The sequence below is a fragment of the Pinus tabuliformis genome, chromosome 3_1 (assembly GCF_031772625.1).
Source record: "Pinus tabuliformis cultivar Carrire ecotype Pingquan chromosome 3_1, CPIR1, whole genome shotgun sequence".
Classification (NCBI taxonomy): Eukaryota; Viridiplantae; Streptophyta; class Pinopsida; order Pinales; family Pinaceae; genus Pinus; species Pinus tabuliformis.
In genome coordinates, this window is record NC_142301.1 from 945,617,803 (window position 1) to 945,638,021 (window position 20,219).

General features: G+C 31.3%; 1 protein-coding gene across 1 annotated transcript in view; it reads left to right on the forward strand.

The window, feature by feature from the left end:
• Positions 1-19,969, forward strand: part of LOC149190901 (floral homeotic protein AGAMOUS-like) — a 184,000-nt gene extending 164,031 nt beyond the window's left edge. The window contains exons 3-8 of the mRNA XM_089413464.1: positions 18,521-18,602; positions 18,859-18,920; positions 19,052-19,151; positions 19,282-19,323; positions 19,460-19,501; positions 19,586-19,969. Coding sequence (XP_089269590.1) covers positions 18,521-18,602; positions 18,859-18,920; positions 19,052-19,151; positions 19,282-19,323; positions 19,460-19,501; positions 19,586-19,720 — 463 coding nt within the window. The 3' untranslated portion in view covers positions 19,721-19,969. The remainder of the gene's footprint in view (positions 1-18,520; positions 18,603-18,858; positions 18,921-19,051; positions 19,152-19,281; positions 19,324-19,459; positions 19,502-19,585) is intronic.
• Positions 19,970-20,219: the final 250 nt, after the last annotated feature.

A 20,219-nucleotide genomic window follows, 5' to 3' on the forward strand; every position in this document is an offset into this window, starting at 1 on the left:
AAAAATGGCAAGGGAAGTTGATAATGAAACAACAATGGTAATGGAAAACATGTCCCTATATTCTAGGTTAAACAAAAAGCACCTCAGACCCATTGTAATATTGAAACCATGAAAAAATACTCCAATTATAAGGACTAGGAAAGTTTTAAACTCTTGTAGATAAGATGAATCGAATAATAAAATCATAAAAATGTACCCCAATATTTGTAAAAAAAGGATTAAAAATTAAAATTCCCACAAATGTATATTTATAAGTAGTCTATATAAAGGAAAATTACCCAACCAAAACTCATTTTTACATTTTGATAGTGTGAAAGAGACAATAGGAGAAATTTACCAATTTTCCCTTCAACTTTGGACTGATATATTGGCAACTATTGAAAAAAATTTATGGAGCCATCTTCGCGAGGTCAACCTCAACATTCCCCTCTTTTGTTTGATCACTTGCATTTTCTTTTTAGTCAATTTTTCATTGTCATATTTTTTGCCTAAGTTGCACTAGAACAATTGTAGTTGAGATAAGCTCCCAAAGCATCCATGAATGTTGTAGATTCCTTGGAAATATAGGTCAACTTTGGTCAAAATCACTATGTGTACAAACATGGTTTAACTAAGTTATGCGATGGATTTTTTATAAAAAATGGATCAAAAAACACATGTAGAATTTTTCCTTTGAGTTTACCTGAGTGATTTATGTATGTTTTTGTGCAGGAATTCACCATGATTGGTTTTAGAAAGTGTGAAAACTAGGAGAATGATATCCAAGCTTTGTCTATCCAATAACCCTCAAGGCTCCCAAGGAAAATGATTTACTGCAATTATTCAAATTACAAATAATCAATAGTCGAGCAGTGTTATTGCAGCTTCTATTTGAGTGGTGTGATCTACAAAACCAATAATTTGTAGTGAAATATGAAATCTTGTAGTTGGAAGTCGAAGATATTTAGTTCTTGATAGAGTTGTCTAGGCATGTAACCCAAAAATATCAGAGGGTGTGAAGAGCACATTATATGGAATTATGGATGAGTATCTGGCTAGGTATTGTGGGTCACATGCATGAAAGATGAGCATCAAAGTACTTATATGTGACATAACAGATCTAACTCTACAAACCATTCTCTTCAAGATCACCCATGTAGTTGGATCAATGACACAACACCTAGCCTTGAAGGCTCACATGAACCTCGCAAAAAATTGTTTAGATATAACGCTCTTTAACTGGTGTGATGCTAAACTAACCAATATTAAATATCAACTAGTCGGATCAAAAATAGGGAAAATGAAACGATTTTGGTATGCATTCATTTTGGTATGCTTATTTTTGGAGTGGATAGTTGTATTGAGTCACAGGGTTGAATATGATTAGGAAGAACTGTTAAATCCATGTATGGGTCATTGGACATAGTTAATGGGTAGACTGGAGGATGGGTACTCTAAACAACAATTCAACTCCACATTCTTCATATGGCTAAAATATGCTATCCTTGGGATATATGACTATGTGTATGAGGGAGTGGAATTTAGGAATTATCTAGACTTGGTAATCACCCCCCCCCCCCCGAACAATGGGTGCACTCTGTAAGAAGTTTTTAACTTTTTCTTTAATTTTTGAATGAGTATGTGGTAACTAATCATGTAATCATGTCATATCTAGAATTAGGACTAGCCTAGCCATAGGCCTATCACCATTTCATCGCATAGGATTAGTAGAAAATGTTTTAAATGATTCTTCTAAGGAGGAGGAGGAGGAGGGAGATGAGTACAATGAGCTATGTGAGTTGATACACAAGGTGGATGTTTTGACAGTCAAGATACAACTGATGTCGATTGATGAGATGCCTTTACACCTAGAGAGGCACACCATGGGGCTTCAATCCATTCATCATCGAGGACTCCAATGGTATATTATACTTGTGATGCTAAGTTACCAGTAGCATGATTGAAATTATATTCATTGAGTAGTATTCATAGGATATATTTTTTGTGTTGCATATTTACAAGCTTGGTGGACTAGTCCTTAGATTCCCCATTTTGACTTATCTACTCATGATATTTAATGATGTAAAACTCTATATTTTTACTTATGCTATATATATGATACTTTTGATGTTGTTTTCTAATGATGAGTTTAATGATGCTGCCTTTATGTTCATGGCTTCATACTTAATGTTACAAATTCCAATTCAATAGATAGTTAGCTAATGAATTAAGAAGTGCACTATATTATCTAGTAATATGAAAGTAGAAAATGTACAGAAAATGTTGTTCCAAGAGACATGCCCTCAAGCAATAATGAAGTAACGTAGGATTCCTTATAGAGTAAACATGTTTCAGTTGAGACACTACAAGTTGCATTTCAAGTTGGATAACCTAGTGGTAAATTCCAAGGGCAATGACCTTAGTTAACAGTTCAATGACAATGTTATACTTTACAGTGCTATTAGTGACTGGGTTAAGAGAAAGGCCCCCTAAACTCAAGAGCTCATCAACGAGAGAAAAGGAGACCCATGCGGTGGACACTATGTTTTTAATGTTATGTATGGCACTGTATGGAAGGCCTATGTAAATTGCAGAGGGACTTGACATCTACCATTCAAGCACCACACGTAAGAAAACAGTCAAACAAACTATCATCAAATAGAAAATTAAAAAGAGAAAAAAACGTCACAAACACACCTATGTACACTATGAGCAAAATACCACACAAAAGGCTATGCATAATATTCATAAGGTAAATACCATTATGTGGTTACGAAAATAGATTTCAATCAAAGTCAACAAACTCATGGGACCCTTTCTTGAGAACTAATTTAAAAATATAGGTACCATGGAAAATAAGTTATATATTTCTTAACCCTAACTTATAATGATCATGATCATAGACTAGGACCAGATCACCTTCTAAAATATCACAAGATTGAAAAAAGTTATCATATTTAGACTTGAAATGATTTTTATGATTTTTGTTGGCTATCACAACATAAAGACATTTATTGTCAAGATGGGATAAGTGTAATAGACATTCTTCTTCAATGATGGAATTTCACAATGAACAAGGAGAACAACCTCCAGTCTATAAAACAATTGGAAAGGAGTGGAACCCGTAGAGTTTTTTTTATGGAGATTCAGTATTCCCAAAACACAGAGAAAAGAATAAGGTGCCAGTTTTAGTTATGATTCCTGACAATCCTAGAAAATATTGTTTTCAAGGCATGATTAACAGTCTTTAATTATACGCTAGTGTATTGATAATAAGGTGTTGATTGATCATGGAAAAAATCAATCTCGGAAACTAACTCCCACATCATATGATATTGAAAATGTGCACTGTGATCAGTGGAAATTCTTTTGGGCATGGAAAACCTAGAAATGAAGTGGTTGAACTTAAACAGATTTTTGGTGCCACCATCATTTGAGAATGTTGGGATAACCTCATCACACTCATTGAAGTAATATTCAGTTATGATAATGTAATGGTGTCCTTAGGTTGAGGTGGGGCTACATTGCATAAAGCTAATGCCCAATTTGGTAAAAGGTACAACGACAACTACAAGTTGAAGTCGAGGAAGGTGAGAAGATATATTTCTATAAAATATTTGGCATGGATGAAATTTTTGGACAAAATTAATATATTATTTAAATTCAATGGCCAAAAAAACCCAATACACAAGATTTTATGAGCAGTATTAAGCCCATATAAGTGACTTTATTTAGCTCTAGAATGAAAATCATTGTAAACTTGTTTGAACTATCATGAGTGATACATTGACGTAATACCACATCAACTTCATGGAAACAAAGAGTATTAGTGATAATGACATAATGCCTAGACTAGTGGCATAGACATTGATGTTCATTGTGAGATAATCTAGACTGAAAATATTGAGTTTGGTGATATCATAGAACATATTTGTATTATAGATTATAAGAGCTAATGAGGAATAATGATTTATCAAGAAACAAGTCCTAAACCAATTTTTCTTCATCAAATTGGGGTAATTCAAACATTAACTCAGTGATTGCTTGGGAGTTTTTGGTCTTAGCAACCGTAAACTCCAAATCAAACCCCTAAAGGATAGAAATCCGCTTATAGTATTTACCCCCAATTAATTTAAATGTAAGGACGTGTTTAATGGGGTTGGAGTTGGAAATCACAATCTTCTTTCACAAAGATTATATAATGTTGTAAACATTTGAAAACAATAATGGCTTCCAAAGCCAACTTTTCAATGTGGGAATAATGAAGATAAGGACCAATGAGGCCTTTTTACAAGATAGTAAATAGGATGTTCATTGTGCATCTCACCCTCTTGGACAAGAACCATACCAATGGTGGATTCAGAGGTCGTCGTATTTAGCAAAAGGTCATGGTTAAGGTGAAGAGGATGAACTAAGGGGAATATAAAAGAACCTATTTTAGAATGTCAAAATATCTTTGGGCTTGGCCATCCAATATGAAACATACTTCATTTTTCAACAAGTGCATAAAATGTTTAATTATCTCAACATAAATGGAAATAATCCTAGAGAAAAGAAATTAGCCTTAACATTAAGTGCTTTATGCTGGTTGATAGTGCATGAAGGAAGAAAATTGATTATTTCCTCAGCCTAAGAGGGATCAACACAAACCCCTTCCTTGGATATGATAAAACCTAGTAAAATCCTAGATCAGACACATAAGACACATTTTTCATATGTGTATGATCAATTGTGACAATCCTGCCTTCATCGAACACACAAAAATGATCATGGCATAGATCTCGTTATAGCCAAAGAGTAAGTTATAATCTAAGTGATCATGAACAACTTCAACATAAACCATTACAATTTTCCCCCTATCTTAATGGTAAATGAAGGAACAACACCCAGATGCATGAAGGTATGATTTCCAAATAGCTGTACACTTGTGTTTAAGTTGGTGAGTGCTAGAGAACTAAACATTTTCCAACATGACACAAATAATACAATTTGAAGACCCTTCATTAACAAGAGTGCAATGTATATCTTGACTGAAGATAAGCAATAATATCTTAAAAGAGACCTAAAGAGAGAGTCTAAAATGAGGGTCATCAATGTAAAACATGATGAAACTTGACTCTAGTGGATCCACCCCTCCAATAGTAGTCAAGAGTGTTGCATGGAAAAACTCTACAAAATATCCGGAGAAAACGTGACACATGGTGTTTGGGCTAAATCCTCAACAATATTATAATGTTGAGTAACCGCATTAGGTTTACTTGTTTACATATGGAGAAAAACCATAGGTGGATGAAATACTAGTTCTAAAGGCTTATCTAATGTGAGAGGTCCATTAGGCGCAACTGATCCAGATGGCTCTGGATTTAATCAAAAATCAAATTCATCGAATTTCATCAAAACTAGAACCAGAGTGTAGTTCTTGTCATCAGGATTCCAATGGCGTAGACAACACTCAAATCCAAGCCAGTATGGTCAACTTATAGTAGTTAGAAGTTCACAAGTTAAAGTAAGAAAGTAAGACCCATAAATCATATGTGGCAACTAATTAGCCACTTAGTCATTGACACTTGGGACCTAGTCATTGGCTCTTATCCCTGAAAAGAGACAAAAGAAGTACTATTAATATATTAAATAAAACAAATTCATAAAAGACAAAAGAAAATATTTATATCAAAAGAAATGGTTATTTCAAAACAAAACTATAATAATATGGATAATAACATAACTGTATAAAGCCAACACATCCATATTTTTATGGTGGTAGTTTTTTTCTGGGTGGTTATAATTTTCTATATTATAATGTGTCATATGATTATAAGGTTTGACCATTGGCCATATATTATGTGCTAAAAAAAACAATCCATATAAAATTTATCAAAGAAAATATTAACATTGATGATTTGGTCACGACTATATTCATATCCAATCTATGGTTATGCTAAATTTGGCATTGTTGTTACAATAAACCAAAAGAGCGTTAAACCATATGCAAAAAAACCAATGAAGGTCTTGTTACTAAAACAGTCGCTAGCTGATTGTTTTGTTGGAAAAATAGTTAGCCAGTAACATGTATCAGTTTTTGTGGTCAGTGTTGGTGTTGGTGGGAGGGTTTGTTTCATTTATTAAATGTGGTGTGCTAGGTTGGAACACACTACCCATCCTAAAAACCAATCTATGTTTATTTGTTCTACCAGGCGGCCTAACAAATGGCCTTTGATAATATCACTCACCACCTATTATTTAAAAACATATTCATTTTCCGCACACTCAATGGAGGAGATAAGAGGCAACAGGAAGCCACGAAACCTATAATGGAGAAGCAATGCAAAACCCTGAGTGAGCAAAAAGAATGAGGAAGTGGAACCATGAAGGTTGATTTTTGAAAGTGTCATAATAATGCTAAGTTTATACTCAGATTAACCAGAATTTTGAAAGGAGTTTTATGGTGTGATCAATTTCTTCATCTCGACAGCAAAATTTTAGCCAATTTTCAAAAACCAATATTTATGGAATCTTGAGGAATCTTTGAGGTTCCCTGGACACCTGAAATTGGCACTCTCAGAACCAGATGAATTTTATACTCATTATTCCCAATTTTTCACAAGGAATGTGATTGTGTGATCAGATTCTCCATCTGAGCAGCTAAATTTCAATCAACCCACAAGAAGAAATCTTTGCAGAATCTTTGAGGTTGCTAGGGATCTAGGTTTTGACATGAGCAGAAAGGGGTCGAGTTTATAGTCGTTTTTCATGATTTTCCTTTCAGGGATTCAATTTTGCAATTCGTTTATTCAGTAGATGTGTGTATTTTTAGGTCGTCCCTAGAAGTGGAGGTATAAGGTGTCTTTTCTACATGCATGTAATTTGATTTCATTGAAGATTAATGAAAGTGGCCTCCCCACATTAAGCAGGGCCCGAAGACATCACCCACACTGGGTGAACTCCATTATAACCTTATTTGTCTCTTTTATTCTCATGGTTGTCCTTTATTTATGCTTCTTTTATGTGTATGCATCTTATGGTTACATGCCCATTTAAAAGAAATTCTATATGCCTCTTTGAAGTGAAAGGATCTGGATCAACAATAGTGGTGACAAATCCCTTAGCAGTAGAACTCGACTCAGGAGTTTCGTAAGATTTAGTATTCATATAAAATTTAATTTTCTCATTACACATGAGGGCAAGAAAATTTCTTCCAAAATAAAAATAGTTCCCCCCATTCCCCCCCTTGGGGAGGCGGAGGAGCATGAGAAACCATTTGTTGTTTTGTTTGGGTAGGGAATGGATGAGTCAAAATGACTAGTTGTTGTGTTGTTTCCGTTGACCAAGAAGACAATGAACCTCATCCATACATGGGCAGTCATGATTTAAACAATCTCCCTAACAAATATTTCAAGGGAATTTAACCTTACAACATTTCTCATCCCCCCCCTGGTTGCGTTGGTTTTATGTAGTCTCCTGAGGAAGTTTACAATTATTCTTTTATTTATTGCTTTTATTTATCATGTGAGGTTGTTGAGGGATATTTGGTGTTGTGGAATTGACAATAGGAATTATGACGGTTTTCTCAAAAAATATGCTTGTTAAGAATTGGCCATATTTGTTAGGGCTTCGCATGTTATAATAAATTTCCCTAACTGAGTAGCTAAGTAGCTCACAACAACAGAAGAAATATAACCAATGACACCATCACAATGCAATACAGATTGGGTTTTTGTGGATCATAAAAAGGTTGAGGAGCATTATGAATAACATCGTAAATTGTGCTCAATTGAGAATAAACCAAATTAAGGTATTGAGCACGTAAAATGGCTTACTCCTTTGTAGCCTCCCCTACCATGGCAACATCCTTAGCTATAAGTAGATGAAAGGATTGAGTAAATCAATATTTAAGAAATTGACCAATGAGTTGGTATTAACTAACCTCTTATGTCTCCTTCACTCATGTATGCTATAAAAAAATTGAGTAAAGCTATCTTGTTTAAATGTGGATAAGAGGTCAGTCCTGAGATCTTTCCATGTAGATATTTGAAAATGATTCAAAAAAGTATATGCCAAAGAAGCATAGTTACTATAGGATGCCTTATCAAATTCGATGTGCCATTTGGCAACATTATTGATCATGGTTCATTGGAAAGGACACAACCTCACAGAATCATCCACCAAAGAATTTGAAGAACACATAAATGATACATAGTAATATGTGTGGTCAGGTTATCTCCTATCATCTGTTAAAATTTAAGAATATCATAGGGTAATTTTTAATGAACATGTGGCCACATAGTTTCATGGAATATGCATTCATTCATAGGATTTTCCAATTTTAGAAAATCAGGTGAAACTATAAATGGAAGTTGATGTTAATTAAATGGATCAGGAGGTAAAGATGTGCCCCATGATAGACCTTGTGGTCCCCCCATGGCATAGTTAATGGTGCAATATGATGGACTAATGGTGTAGCTCTTCCATGAAATTGAAGTCTTAGGCCAATAGATGTGGTGAAAGAATATTGTCCACTAGGCGAAATGCCCCTAGAGAACAATGGACTCCTAAAGGCATGACTACTCATGGGATTGTACTTGACACTAAAATAAGGACCTCCTTTTGTAAAAGCACAATTGTAAGCATAAGACGTTGTTGTCATGGTAGCATTACTAGGTTAACTCCCCCAGTTAAACTAGCCCCTTCAAAGGAAAGATAACCCCCAGTCAATGGAATCCTACCTAGCAAAGAACTTCCCAAAGGTGGAGATGTTTCTCCAAAAACATTGGTGCCCCCAAAACTGGCTAGAAGTGAACGTAGACCCCCCTTCATGTTTCTCGAACCAAAACTACCCTCATTAGGTAAAGAAATTATTGGAATAGATGCACTAGGTGGAAAAATCCCATCTTTCATTGGTTGACCAAGTTTTTCCCCCATTCTAATAAAAAATGTGGAAGAAGGCAGAGATACAAACAAGCTTGGAAAACTTGTAGGGGTTACTGAAGAAACAGGTGGAATATCCCATGACGATAATAGAGGTGTTGTCAAAGTAGTATAAGTGGGCCCTATCATTTTATTCTATGGCAATGCAGACATGAAAGAAGATACTACTGATGAGGTAGATGACGAGGGACCCATCTCCCCCATTGTATATGTATCATTCCCCCCAAACATAGGATGAGATAGAAAGTAATAGGGTTAAGAATAAATAGGCCTTAGGTGCACATGTATAAGTAAAAGAGGTTTAGTTAAAAGTGGGTTGACCTATGGTAGTGGAATTCATCAATAACCTATGTTATCCCATCCAAATCGAGTGTCATCTAAGTCCTTTATTTTTGGAGTTATCCTATGTATCATAGGTGGTGTATCTTTCTCTTCAAGAGAGAGGTTTACATCAAATTTTTGGGTCATCCATGGTGAATATATTTTATTATTTTACTTAAATTATTAAGACACCCATATGGCCAACTAGACTTAGACTAAACAACACGTGCTATCAAATCTATGGAGTCAAGCAGACAAACTAGGAAATCAAAGGGATATTTCTGCAATCATAGCTTGGTTAATAGGGCCCAATTAAGCTATTATGATATGGTTGGGATAGTAATACCAACAGCTTTCATAATGAATCTTGCATCCGTAACCAAGTACCCTTATGACTGTCGTGTAGCCCCTATGAAAACTGAGTGAGTTCTTATCAACATCTACCCGAGGTACAACAAGGACGTGCCCCCATTGTCACCTATGAAAGGTCCCTAGGATTATGGCCACTATTGATACCATGCATAACAACCTCACCTCGAGGAATAGTAATTAGTCGGGTTTACATGCAAGGGCAAGATATCTAGTCCAAAACCTTTAGAGATATTTCTCAAACTGAGTCATATTCCTCTCAAGGAGATCCCAAAGAAATAGGTGCATAACAACGCCACCAGGAACAATGAAGTGGGGTGGATCATTCCCCTAGCCTCAATGTGACATCATGATTGAATATTGTGTGAGAAGGGCTTCCCAAGCAGCGTGCCAATAGAAATGTATTTCCACTCACTAACTCAAGTCTTTATTGCCCATTTTTGTAGCATTGGCGAGTTAACCTCACCATATATGGTCGGTCCTAAACCCTTAGCTAATATTGGTGTGTTACTAGAGAAACAAAAAAATGTTGAATAAAATTTATGCAGCAATTATTTCTGTTTTTTTAATTTAATCAAGGCTAATGGCATGCAACATGGATGTGTAATTAATTAAGACCCAATCTTAATGCAATTTACACGAAATGAAACATTTTCACTTTCTCTTTCAATGGAAGCTAACTAAGGAAGGGAATAGAGTATTTTTCCTTTCTCAAAATAAAAATAAAAAAAACAACCTTGCACAATCTCAATATTCTTCTTGAAATTCACTAATTTCATAAAAGAGATCAAATCCAAAAAAAAACCCAAAAAAATTCAAAAAAAGAGAATCTTCAACAAAAACCAACAGATGAACACCACACACTCAAAAGCTTAAAACTTGGCTTTGCAAAAGAGAATCACAAGGTAATTTTTTTTATCTCACATGAACAAACAAAATAGAAGAGAAAATTATGTTTCATATATGTAGTTCAATGTAGACAATGCAAACAATTTAACCACAATGCTCTGTAAAGGAAAAAAAATAAACCCCAGTTGATGGAAAAGACATAAGAGCCTTGAAAATAGAACAAAATATTTATGATCTAAAGAGTCAAATAGATCACAAATATTAAGCTAGATCTCTCAAAAAATGTTTTGCACAACCATAAAAAATAGAAGAAATAAGTGCCAACAAAAGTAATCGAATTGGCGAGAAGTAACGTTGACAGATACAACAAAAATGCAAAACATGAAAGTTCCCACTCAAGCACAACCTTTCTAAACCATAATTGAAGCAGATATGAGTGAATGTATTCAACAAAGAATAGATATGGAAGATAGGAAAAAGTTATAAAAGAAAACCCTTATGAAACATTTAATTTTAGTAGGTAGTCTCACACAGATTGTGACAAGAAAAAATAAGAGCCATAAAAATAAAATATGACAACTGCAACTATTCTACTTAGTTTCTCTATAGCCTACTTTGGGGGTGAATATAAAAAAAAATTGAACTGAAAGAAAGAATTAAGCTTAGATCAATCTAAATCCAATCCAATTATTTATGAAGAATACCCAAACAAGGTCAAAAGATAGAGAAAAAAACTAAGAAATAATTAAAAACTAAGATATAATCCAAGGAAGGAGTGAAAAAATGCTAGTTTTAGACTCACCAGTGGAGATGCCAATTCTGTTGTACCAGAAAATGTCCTAAAATAAGGAGTTGTTCCTCTGTAGATTTTAATAGAAATCCATTAGACAATGTGGGGATAAATGTAGGGATTTCCTAGATGTAAAGAAAACACATTCATGAACATTCAACTAAAGATCTAAATAATGTGCGCTTAAACCCTTGCAGGTTGGTGAAGATGTTAAACTTGAATACTTTGTTAGAGAACTTGGTTCAACATGAATATATTTCTCCTAACTGCTTTGTTTTGAAACCCCTATACATAAGCACATGCAAACAAAGAAAAAATTTCCTTCCACAAAGGGTTGATCAACATGTAAAAACATGATTACATCAATATATATGTGATAAAGATAAAACATATGGAAGGAAACTCATCAACTTTCACTAATTAACTAAAAGAGTTACATTTTACCTTCAACACTTTGTTACTCCTCCTTAGCCTTCAATCTTGGTCACTGCCTAGATAATGGATAGTTAAATGGAAGCTCAGTTGAGCTAAACCTCATTGGATCTCTTGAACTAATTATGGTTAACCCCTCTCCTGTTGACAGAGTCCGATAATATATGATTTTCACACCTTCTATGAGATTGTATTTGGGCACCTATGGGCTTGACATGTTAGAAAACTTCCACAATAATTGATCCCTATCCAACTCATGGACATCTAGGTTCAGTTGATCTCCTCGGAAATTACAAACTCTAGAAGGTTTGAACATGATGGTGGTGTCTTGGAAGAGAAGATCCTACTAAAATGTAAAATCAATTAGGAAAAGATGTAAATTAGAGTCAAAAAGTGAACAATGGGAAGAGGTCTCTCTTGTTGTCTCAAGGAGGGAAAAATAGACTATACCAATATAGGATAACTCTACAAAGAGATAGACACAATTGAGCCTAAGGTTGGGTGGAAAAGAAATAATCATGTATGGTAAAATTATGAATTCCTTAAGTAGGTATATTTGTGCCTTACGTATATATTACATTATTCCATGGATGTTATAAAAAATATGCTTATGATTACGAAACGTATTTGTTGTTTATTAATCAGAGAAATTGGTTGTCCATGAACAAAGTTGTACACTTGAAGATCTTATAGGGTTAGTTATTTATTTTATGCTTACATACTTACCTAGGTAAAAATTTATGGATTTATTGGCTTCAAATCGTTTAACACCCAACATGGGATGTTAAAAATATAAATATATTTGTGTTTATCTAATTTTCTTGATAAATTATCTCATGAAAATAATTTCATATGAATAATTTTTCCTTTAAATAAATTTGTCTATATTAAATTTAGGGAAACTTTGGGTCCTATTTTGCTATGTTTGTGGGGATTTGATGTTTTTATCTTAAAGAAAATGAGATGTTGTTATCCTTTCCTAGATGTTATCACTTAAAAATATTTCAAACAATTGTATAGTGATTACTAGAAAACATCATTAAATCAACAAAACAAATATTCCTAAAGGTTATTGATCAATATCCTAAAAATTTGTTAAAAAATGTATTTTTCATTTTTAGTTAATATATGCAAAGTTGCCATTCAATTTTACATCGATCCATGTGATTATTCCTTCAATAGTCACACAAATATACACAAAGTGACTATTCATTAATGAATCACATGGAAATACATAAATATCCCATGACGACTAAATTACACAATTTCCCTTATCACCGTTACATCCCATATGCTTTAGAGAGATCCCATATGCTTTAGAGAGGGTATCTGGAGCCCCCAAAGGACTCGTGATGTCCCAAGCATGAGGATCCAGCAAATGACATCTCTACTCATACAATCCACTGAGAACAATGAGATACTTGAAATTCCTTATAATTAGCATCCTTGGAATAATCACTTGCACAAGAGAAGAACTACAAACTTACGCAACAAAAATAACTTTGAAATTCACCACAGTTAAATGTGGGATTGAATTTCATTGAAAATTGTGAGGAACCACCTTAGAGATTCTTAATACTTCTAGATAATAGATCTAATAAATGAAGGAAGTAGAATTTTCCATTAGTGGATAGGACAGGGCTCCACTAGCCCAAGATTCCCCATTTTCTGCCTTGAATTTCATTAAAAATTGTGAGGAACCACCATTAGAGATTCTTAATACTTCTAGATAATAGATCTAATAAATGAAGGAAGTAGAACCTTATTAAAGAAGTAGAACTTTCCATTAGTGGATAGGACTGGGCTCCACTAGCCCAAGATTCTCCATTGTGTGTCTTGAATTTCATTCAAAATTGTGAGGAACCACCATTAGAGATTCTTAATACTTCTATATAATACATCTAATAAATGAAGGAAGTAGAACCTTATTAAGGAAGTAGAACTTTCCATTAATGGATAGGAGATTCTCCATTGTGTGTCCTTTTAGACCATTATCGCCATCCATTTTTAATAAAGGACTCGTTGGTTCTCATTTTACGTTTTGTTTATTGTTCTTATGCATATCCCATTTACTTGTTTGATAAATATTGAATGCAACATTGTTTGTCTATTTCATGTTTCGCTTCGATTCTAGCCATTCTTGTGGACTTGCATAGGTAGTAAAATCCTATAAATCAAGTGGAATTTGTCTCACCCCTTCAACAAACTACATAACACACTAGATTTGTGGGATTATGGTAACTATCTTTTTATGTAAATAAAACATTAGGTTGAAATGTCAATATTTCTTTCCGGTTTTCACTTTTGTAAATATAATGAATTTTAAGCATTTAGCGAAGAGATAAAATCTAATATTCCATTAAAGCAATTATCTCATTATGGGATTTAAATTTTTCACTATGGGAGAGAAATTCAAAATTTTCCGTCACTGGAGAATTTAGATTTAAGTACGGCGAATAACAATTTTCTTTTTATGCCCATAGGATATATATATAATTCCATTATATAATTAGTATAAATAATTATTTGGGTATGGATTTTTAATATTAGGTTTATGGTAAATAAATTTACATCTATAGAGTAATTGGGAGAAATGTAAATGATGATGGATATGTGTGGGTGATTACAGTTATGTATTTATGATTAGGCTATTATTAGGTTGATAGTATGGCAAAAAAAAATGTAATTAGAATGTTCTATATATAAGGAAGTTTGTAAAGAGTATCTTACTTTTCTTACTAAGAAAATAACCATATCCATGTTATAATAATTGGTATGATACATAACATCTGGCCTTTCCAACCAAGTAAATAAAATATAAGATATTTGAATATATTTATGTGTATAGAATATTTTTGACAATAAATTCAAGCAAAATAAATGTGTTTGAGCCAAACTTAGGGAAGCATTTGCTCCTCTTCCTATCAATTTATGGGATATTATGTTTTTACCTAAAGGAAACAAAGTTGTTTCGCCTTACCTAAATTCCAAAGGGTTTTTAATTATTATGTATAAGAATAAGACATCATGACCAAATGTGAATATTTCTTTCATGTTTTAACTTTTTTAAATACAATGAAATCTATGCCCTATAGAATGAAATAAAATCTAAGCCTTTAATAGTGTAAGGATCTAATTATGGAGTGTGGAGTTTTCACTACCAAGTGAGGAATTTATAAATTTTACCTTGGTTGAGAATTCACAAAGATGTATGGTGATTAAGAAATTTTAGTTATAACGGGAAGTAAGAGAGGGAGGGGTACTCTATGTCTTAGAGGAGGAAAAATTGTTCAAATGCTTATGGAGTCTTGCTTATATCACAAATAATTATAAAAAAATATATGGTATCTACTATGGACTTTTGTTAGCCAAATAAAATCATGTGGTCACACTTACAGTTATGGGAGATTCTCTCCTAATCCCATATCATATAGTCAAAAGCTCCCTCCTAAAGGATAAATCTATGGAAAACATCATGAAAAGAATGAGGGTATCCCATGCAAACCATATTTTCATGTGCTAAGATACTTCAACATAGAAGCAAACAAGTATGCTAATGAGGGGTGTAAATTGAAGATAGATGAATTAAAGATTAATGGCCAAATCATTTTTTCATAATTCTATAATTATGGATAAAGTCTATTAAACAAATACCCCAATAACATTATGTGTTTTGTTGAGAAAAATTTGTAAAATATTCACTTATAAAACCTCTCTTTTTGTTTATCACATATATTTTCTTTAAAAAACTCATGTATTTCTATTAAAAAAGAGAAAACAACTACTAATTATTAACAAAACTAACTCTATAATGCTCGGTGTTTGTAACAAATAAAATACATAGTTATATAATACGAATAATATTTATAGTTAAAAGAAAATGAATTTTTATTTACACCTATATATTCTTGCAAAATAATCACATGCATACAGATATTAAATTCTATTAAATGTAAATATAAATAATAAAATAAATATAGATTATCCATATTGAGTGAGTTGATACATGAATTCATTGACATTAATTTTATTTATATTTATATATATGTATCTTATAGTAAATATATATGTAAAATTTTTTGGAGAAAGGTAAAGGATGATGATGGAAGTTTAGATGGCCGAAGTGCCACAACAATAGCCACATCTTAGCAGTATAATCATATTGATGGGTATTATCACTGGAAATTCCAAAGGGCCTAACTTCGTGCCTTGGTATGAAATTCAATGAAATTTATAATTGGAAAGCTCTTAATAAGATGGATATATACGTAATCTTAAAATTTGGTTCAAAATGCAAAAAAATGCAGATTTTTTTTAACCCCGATATCCTCAAGGTTACGCAGGAGGTCAGATGTTTTACAACTATTAAATGGGATAGAGAAGCTATATGGTGGTAGTGTTGGTTATAATAAAGTGATTAGTATATGGGAAAAGGATGTAGTTATTAGGAAAAGGTACATTAAAAATGTATGATTTTGTAGTTTTAGACGTAGAGATATAAGGATTACAATATCTGGTTGATCGATCCAACATCATAAGTGATGCTTCAAAACTTGAGAGCACTCATACAAAAACCCAAGATCTCTCCCTTTGCCTCTTACGTGTGGGGAGTATGCTGGGCTTAGAAGTCAAAATTTCTTTCGACATAATTTACATTTCACAAAATATATATATATATATATATATATATATATATATATTACGTGTGGGGAGTATGCTGGGCTTAGAAGTCAAAATTTCTTTCGACATAATTTACATTTCACAATAATATATATATATATAATTCCTCAATTTCAAAAAAAAATAAAATACAAGATTTCATTCTAACCAGACTAACGGATAAAAAATACAATATATAAAACAAATTAAGATAAAGATTAAATACAGTATATAAAATAAATAAAAATGCAGTAGTTTAATTAAGTTGTTTTTTTGTCTTGAAATTTTTGGAAAATTCTAGTCATATTTTGAAAAAATCTAGCAGGGATTTTTGTAAAACTAAATTAAAACTATCAAATTTCAAGATTTTAGGCGCCTTGATGGTGCTAAATCCATTTCCAACATCAAAAACATAATTTAAACATTATCTCTATAAAAACTTTAATTTTTTTTTATTTTTTTTTCATTTTCAAAAGAATATAACTAACTAAATAAATTTTCTTTGATCATGATATAGATACTTAATAGTGATGTAGATGGAATTTTTTCATCATTCTATTCTCCCTAATTTATATTTCAAAAATCTACTTTGCCAGAAATCAAATATCTTTTTTAAATTAATGTCAATTAGACTAATTTTATTTTTTGCTGGCCGACAAACATAGAGTGACATATATTCAAAATTTGGCAATTGACTCCTTAAAATTTAGTCAATAAAATAAGTGTTCCTGCTTAAAAAAATCACAACCTAAACTCTATTCTTCAATATTATGTATAAAAGAAATACAGTATAAAAGTATAAACAAATTTCAAAGAATAATACATAACAGAGTCATAAGTATTTTTGCTATTGTTAAATGCAAGTTTTACTCATAATACATATCTTTTGAGTTAATACTTTTAAATGAATAAAACAAAGGAATCTAATTTCTCAAAAATGGGTAGAAGCTATTCATCGGACCCATTAATGTAATGTCATCACGTCCGAAACTATTAATGGTTCATTATAAAATGCTTACATACATGTATTAGATATTATATATTTTATAAAATAAACAAGGATTCTTAGTAGCATCGAACAACGTAATTCTGTTGTTATACATAGATATATTTTTTTCCGAAATAATAAAATTAAATAAAAAATATTTATAATTTTAGTTTTTTAGCTTTTAGTATTATGGAGAGGGTAGAAATTTAATTCTTATAAAATATTTTAGAATATTCTTAATGGTTGAGATTCATCTTAAAAATAGTTATTTTTTTGTCTTTTCAACTAAACTGATTAATTAAAAATAATGACATATAAACAAATTTCGTTTGAAATCAGTTTTTTTTTTTTTTTTTTTTTTTAACACTTTTTGCTATTGAATTAAATAAAAAAAAAATTACAACTTAAGAATTTCAATAATAAAGTGAGTTAAAAATTTATCCTTAAGTATTTTGTTATATGTTTTTTTTTAAATGTATATATATTCAACATTTTTTTATTTGCTAGGTTATATGAGTACAACCCTTAGTATGATTGGATTTTTTCCTATGGAATTTTGAAACAATGACCTTTACAAAATGTCACTATGGAGTGCCCTAATAGAACACTTTTTCAATGTAGATTCTAGGCATGTGAGCATCTATATATAACTTGGATATTAATTTTTTTCTAGTTAATAATAATAATTTAAACACAAGATACAATTTAGTTCATCTTTATAACTTTTTCTTTTTAATTTTGCCAATGTGAGAAAAAGTTCTTGGATTCTTATCATAAATTGATGTCCATTGGTGTTTACAACCATTTAATTTATATTTAAAAGAGAAAAAATATATAATTTTTCTTTTTTAATAATAATAGTAATTATTATTATTGTTTAACTAGTTTGTTAGTTTAGTTGGTAGAGCACAATGCTCTTACCTTTATGGTTTTGGTATTATAAACAAATAGATTGATTTTGTTATAGGGTTTTGGATAGACATGATCATGAGGTAATCTCGTTAATATCAATTTACAAAAAATAATAAAAATAAATTCAAATAATAGTTTAAATAAAAAAATTAACTTTATAACTTTGATGCTATTATTTTGTATATATTTATTTTTAAGGAAAAACTGATTAGTTTTCCAATTTTTTTTTAGTATATTAATAAGTTTAAATGGTTGAAATAGATATTAACCAAATTTTGCGGTGGTTTGTATGACAGTGTTGATAGAACTATTGAGAAATACAAAAAGCAATATGCAACCAACATCCAGTGGGAGCAAACTCCAAAGTCGACTATGGAGGTACTATCTTTTCAGGGAAATCAATTATTTTTAAAAAATATTTTGTTTTTTTTATTTGATATTATTTATTTTTTTATATTTTATAATGTGTAAAAATATAAGTTTAAATTTAAATACGTTTTTTTAATTTATTTTTAAAATTATGATATGAATATATATAATACTACGCGTTTTTGCCATCTTGACATATAAAATACACCGCACCTCTCAATCTAATGGTAGAAATTGATATACTAATAACATTTATTCAATACAGTTCTGCCAAAATGAGGCTGGAAAATTAAAACAAGAAATTGACATCTTAACAAAATCTAACAGGTATGTGCTTAGTTATAATAAATATCTACCACATTAACTATAAACTGTTTTCATAATACTCTTGTGTAAAGATTTAAGGTAAATATTTACCATATATTTTTTTATAATGAAGATTGATGATATTTATATAGAAACTTAATGGGAGAGAACCTCTCATCTTTGAGTATGAGGGAACTTAGTCTACTAGAAGCTCGCCTTGAAAAGGGACTTAATTGCATTCGATTAAAAAAGGTAAGAAATATTTTATTTCTGGTTCTTTTAATTTTCATTAACAAATTTTTTTGTAATAATAGTTAAAAGGATAGTTAATATTTTTTTTTAATTAATTTATTTTTTATTAATTTTTAACAATGTTGTCCAGGAGGAAATGGTACATCAGGAGATTAAGGATATCCAAGAAAGGGTATGATCTTCTCTTCATTGGAATGTAATGAATTCTAATGTTAATTCAGTTGTTCTATTGAAACAATATTGTTATTTTTTTCAATCAACATTTTATAAAATTATGACATCAAGATATATATTTTCTATTTTTAAAGGAACAATCGCTGACGGCCCAAAATCAATTCCTTAGCAACAAGGTATTCCATAAAGCATAGTTTTTTTATTAATTCATATTTTAAATCCATTATTTGGTATTAAATGATATATTATTTTAATTTAAGATTGCAGGATTCCAACTTTCAAAAAATGGGAATACGTCGCATCTCTATAACGAGAGCCTTTCTCAAATTTTTACCCCAAATCCCTTCCAAGGAAATTTCATTGGTGTAATTCGACAACAACCGCAACAAAATTAGAGTATCTGCTCATTTGATCCTCAACCAGGAAAGCTATGTTAATCGCTTTCTTGCAGGTTTCCTTTTTCTTCCAGCTAATCATTTTCTAAACTATGTACTTGTATTTTAATTTAAGACCTTTGTTCATTTAATTTTCTAGTAATTAGGCGACGCATAAAAATTAAAAAACATTTGATATATTCAATACATTTGTAATCTTGAATATCAAAATTATATTTTTCCTCTTTCCACGCCCCCAAAACTCTGAAAAATACGGAAATCGGGGTTTTATGAATTAATAAATATCCTTTAGTCGTGAAAACAATGCCGCAATATGAAAGTAAATTGAGAACTTACAAGTAAGAAATATAGGATTATTAATGTATAATTTTTTATATAATTGACTTAGAATAAATTTTCTTCTTTATACTTGTTATAATAAAAAAATTGATATTTTTTTTATTTAGAAAATTCACATATTTTATAATTCAATATTTTGTTTGTACCTAGAATTTTGTGA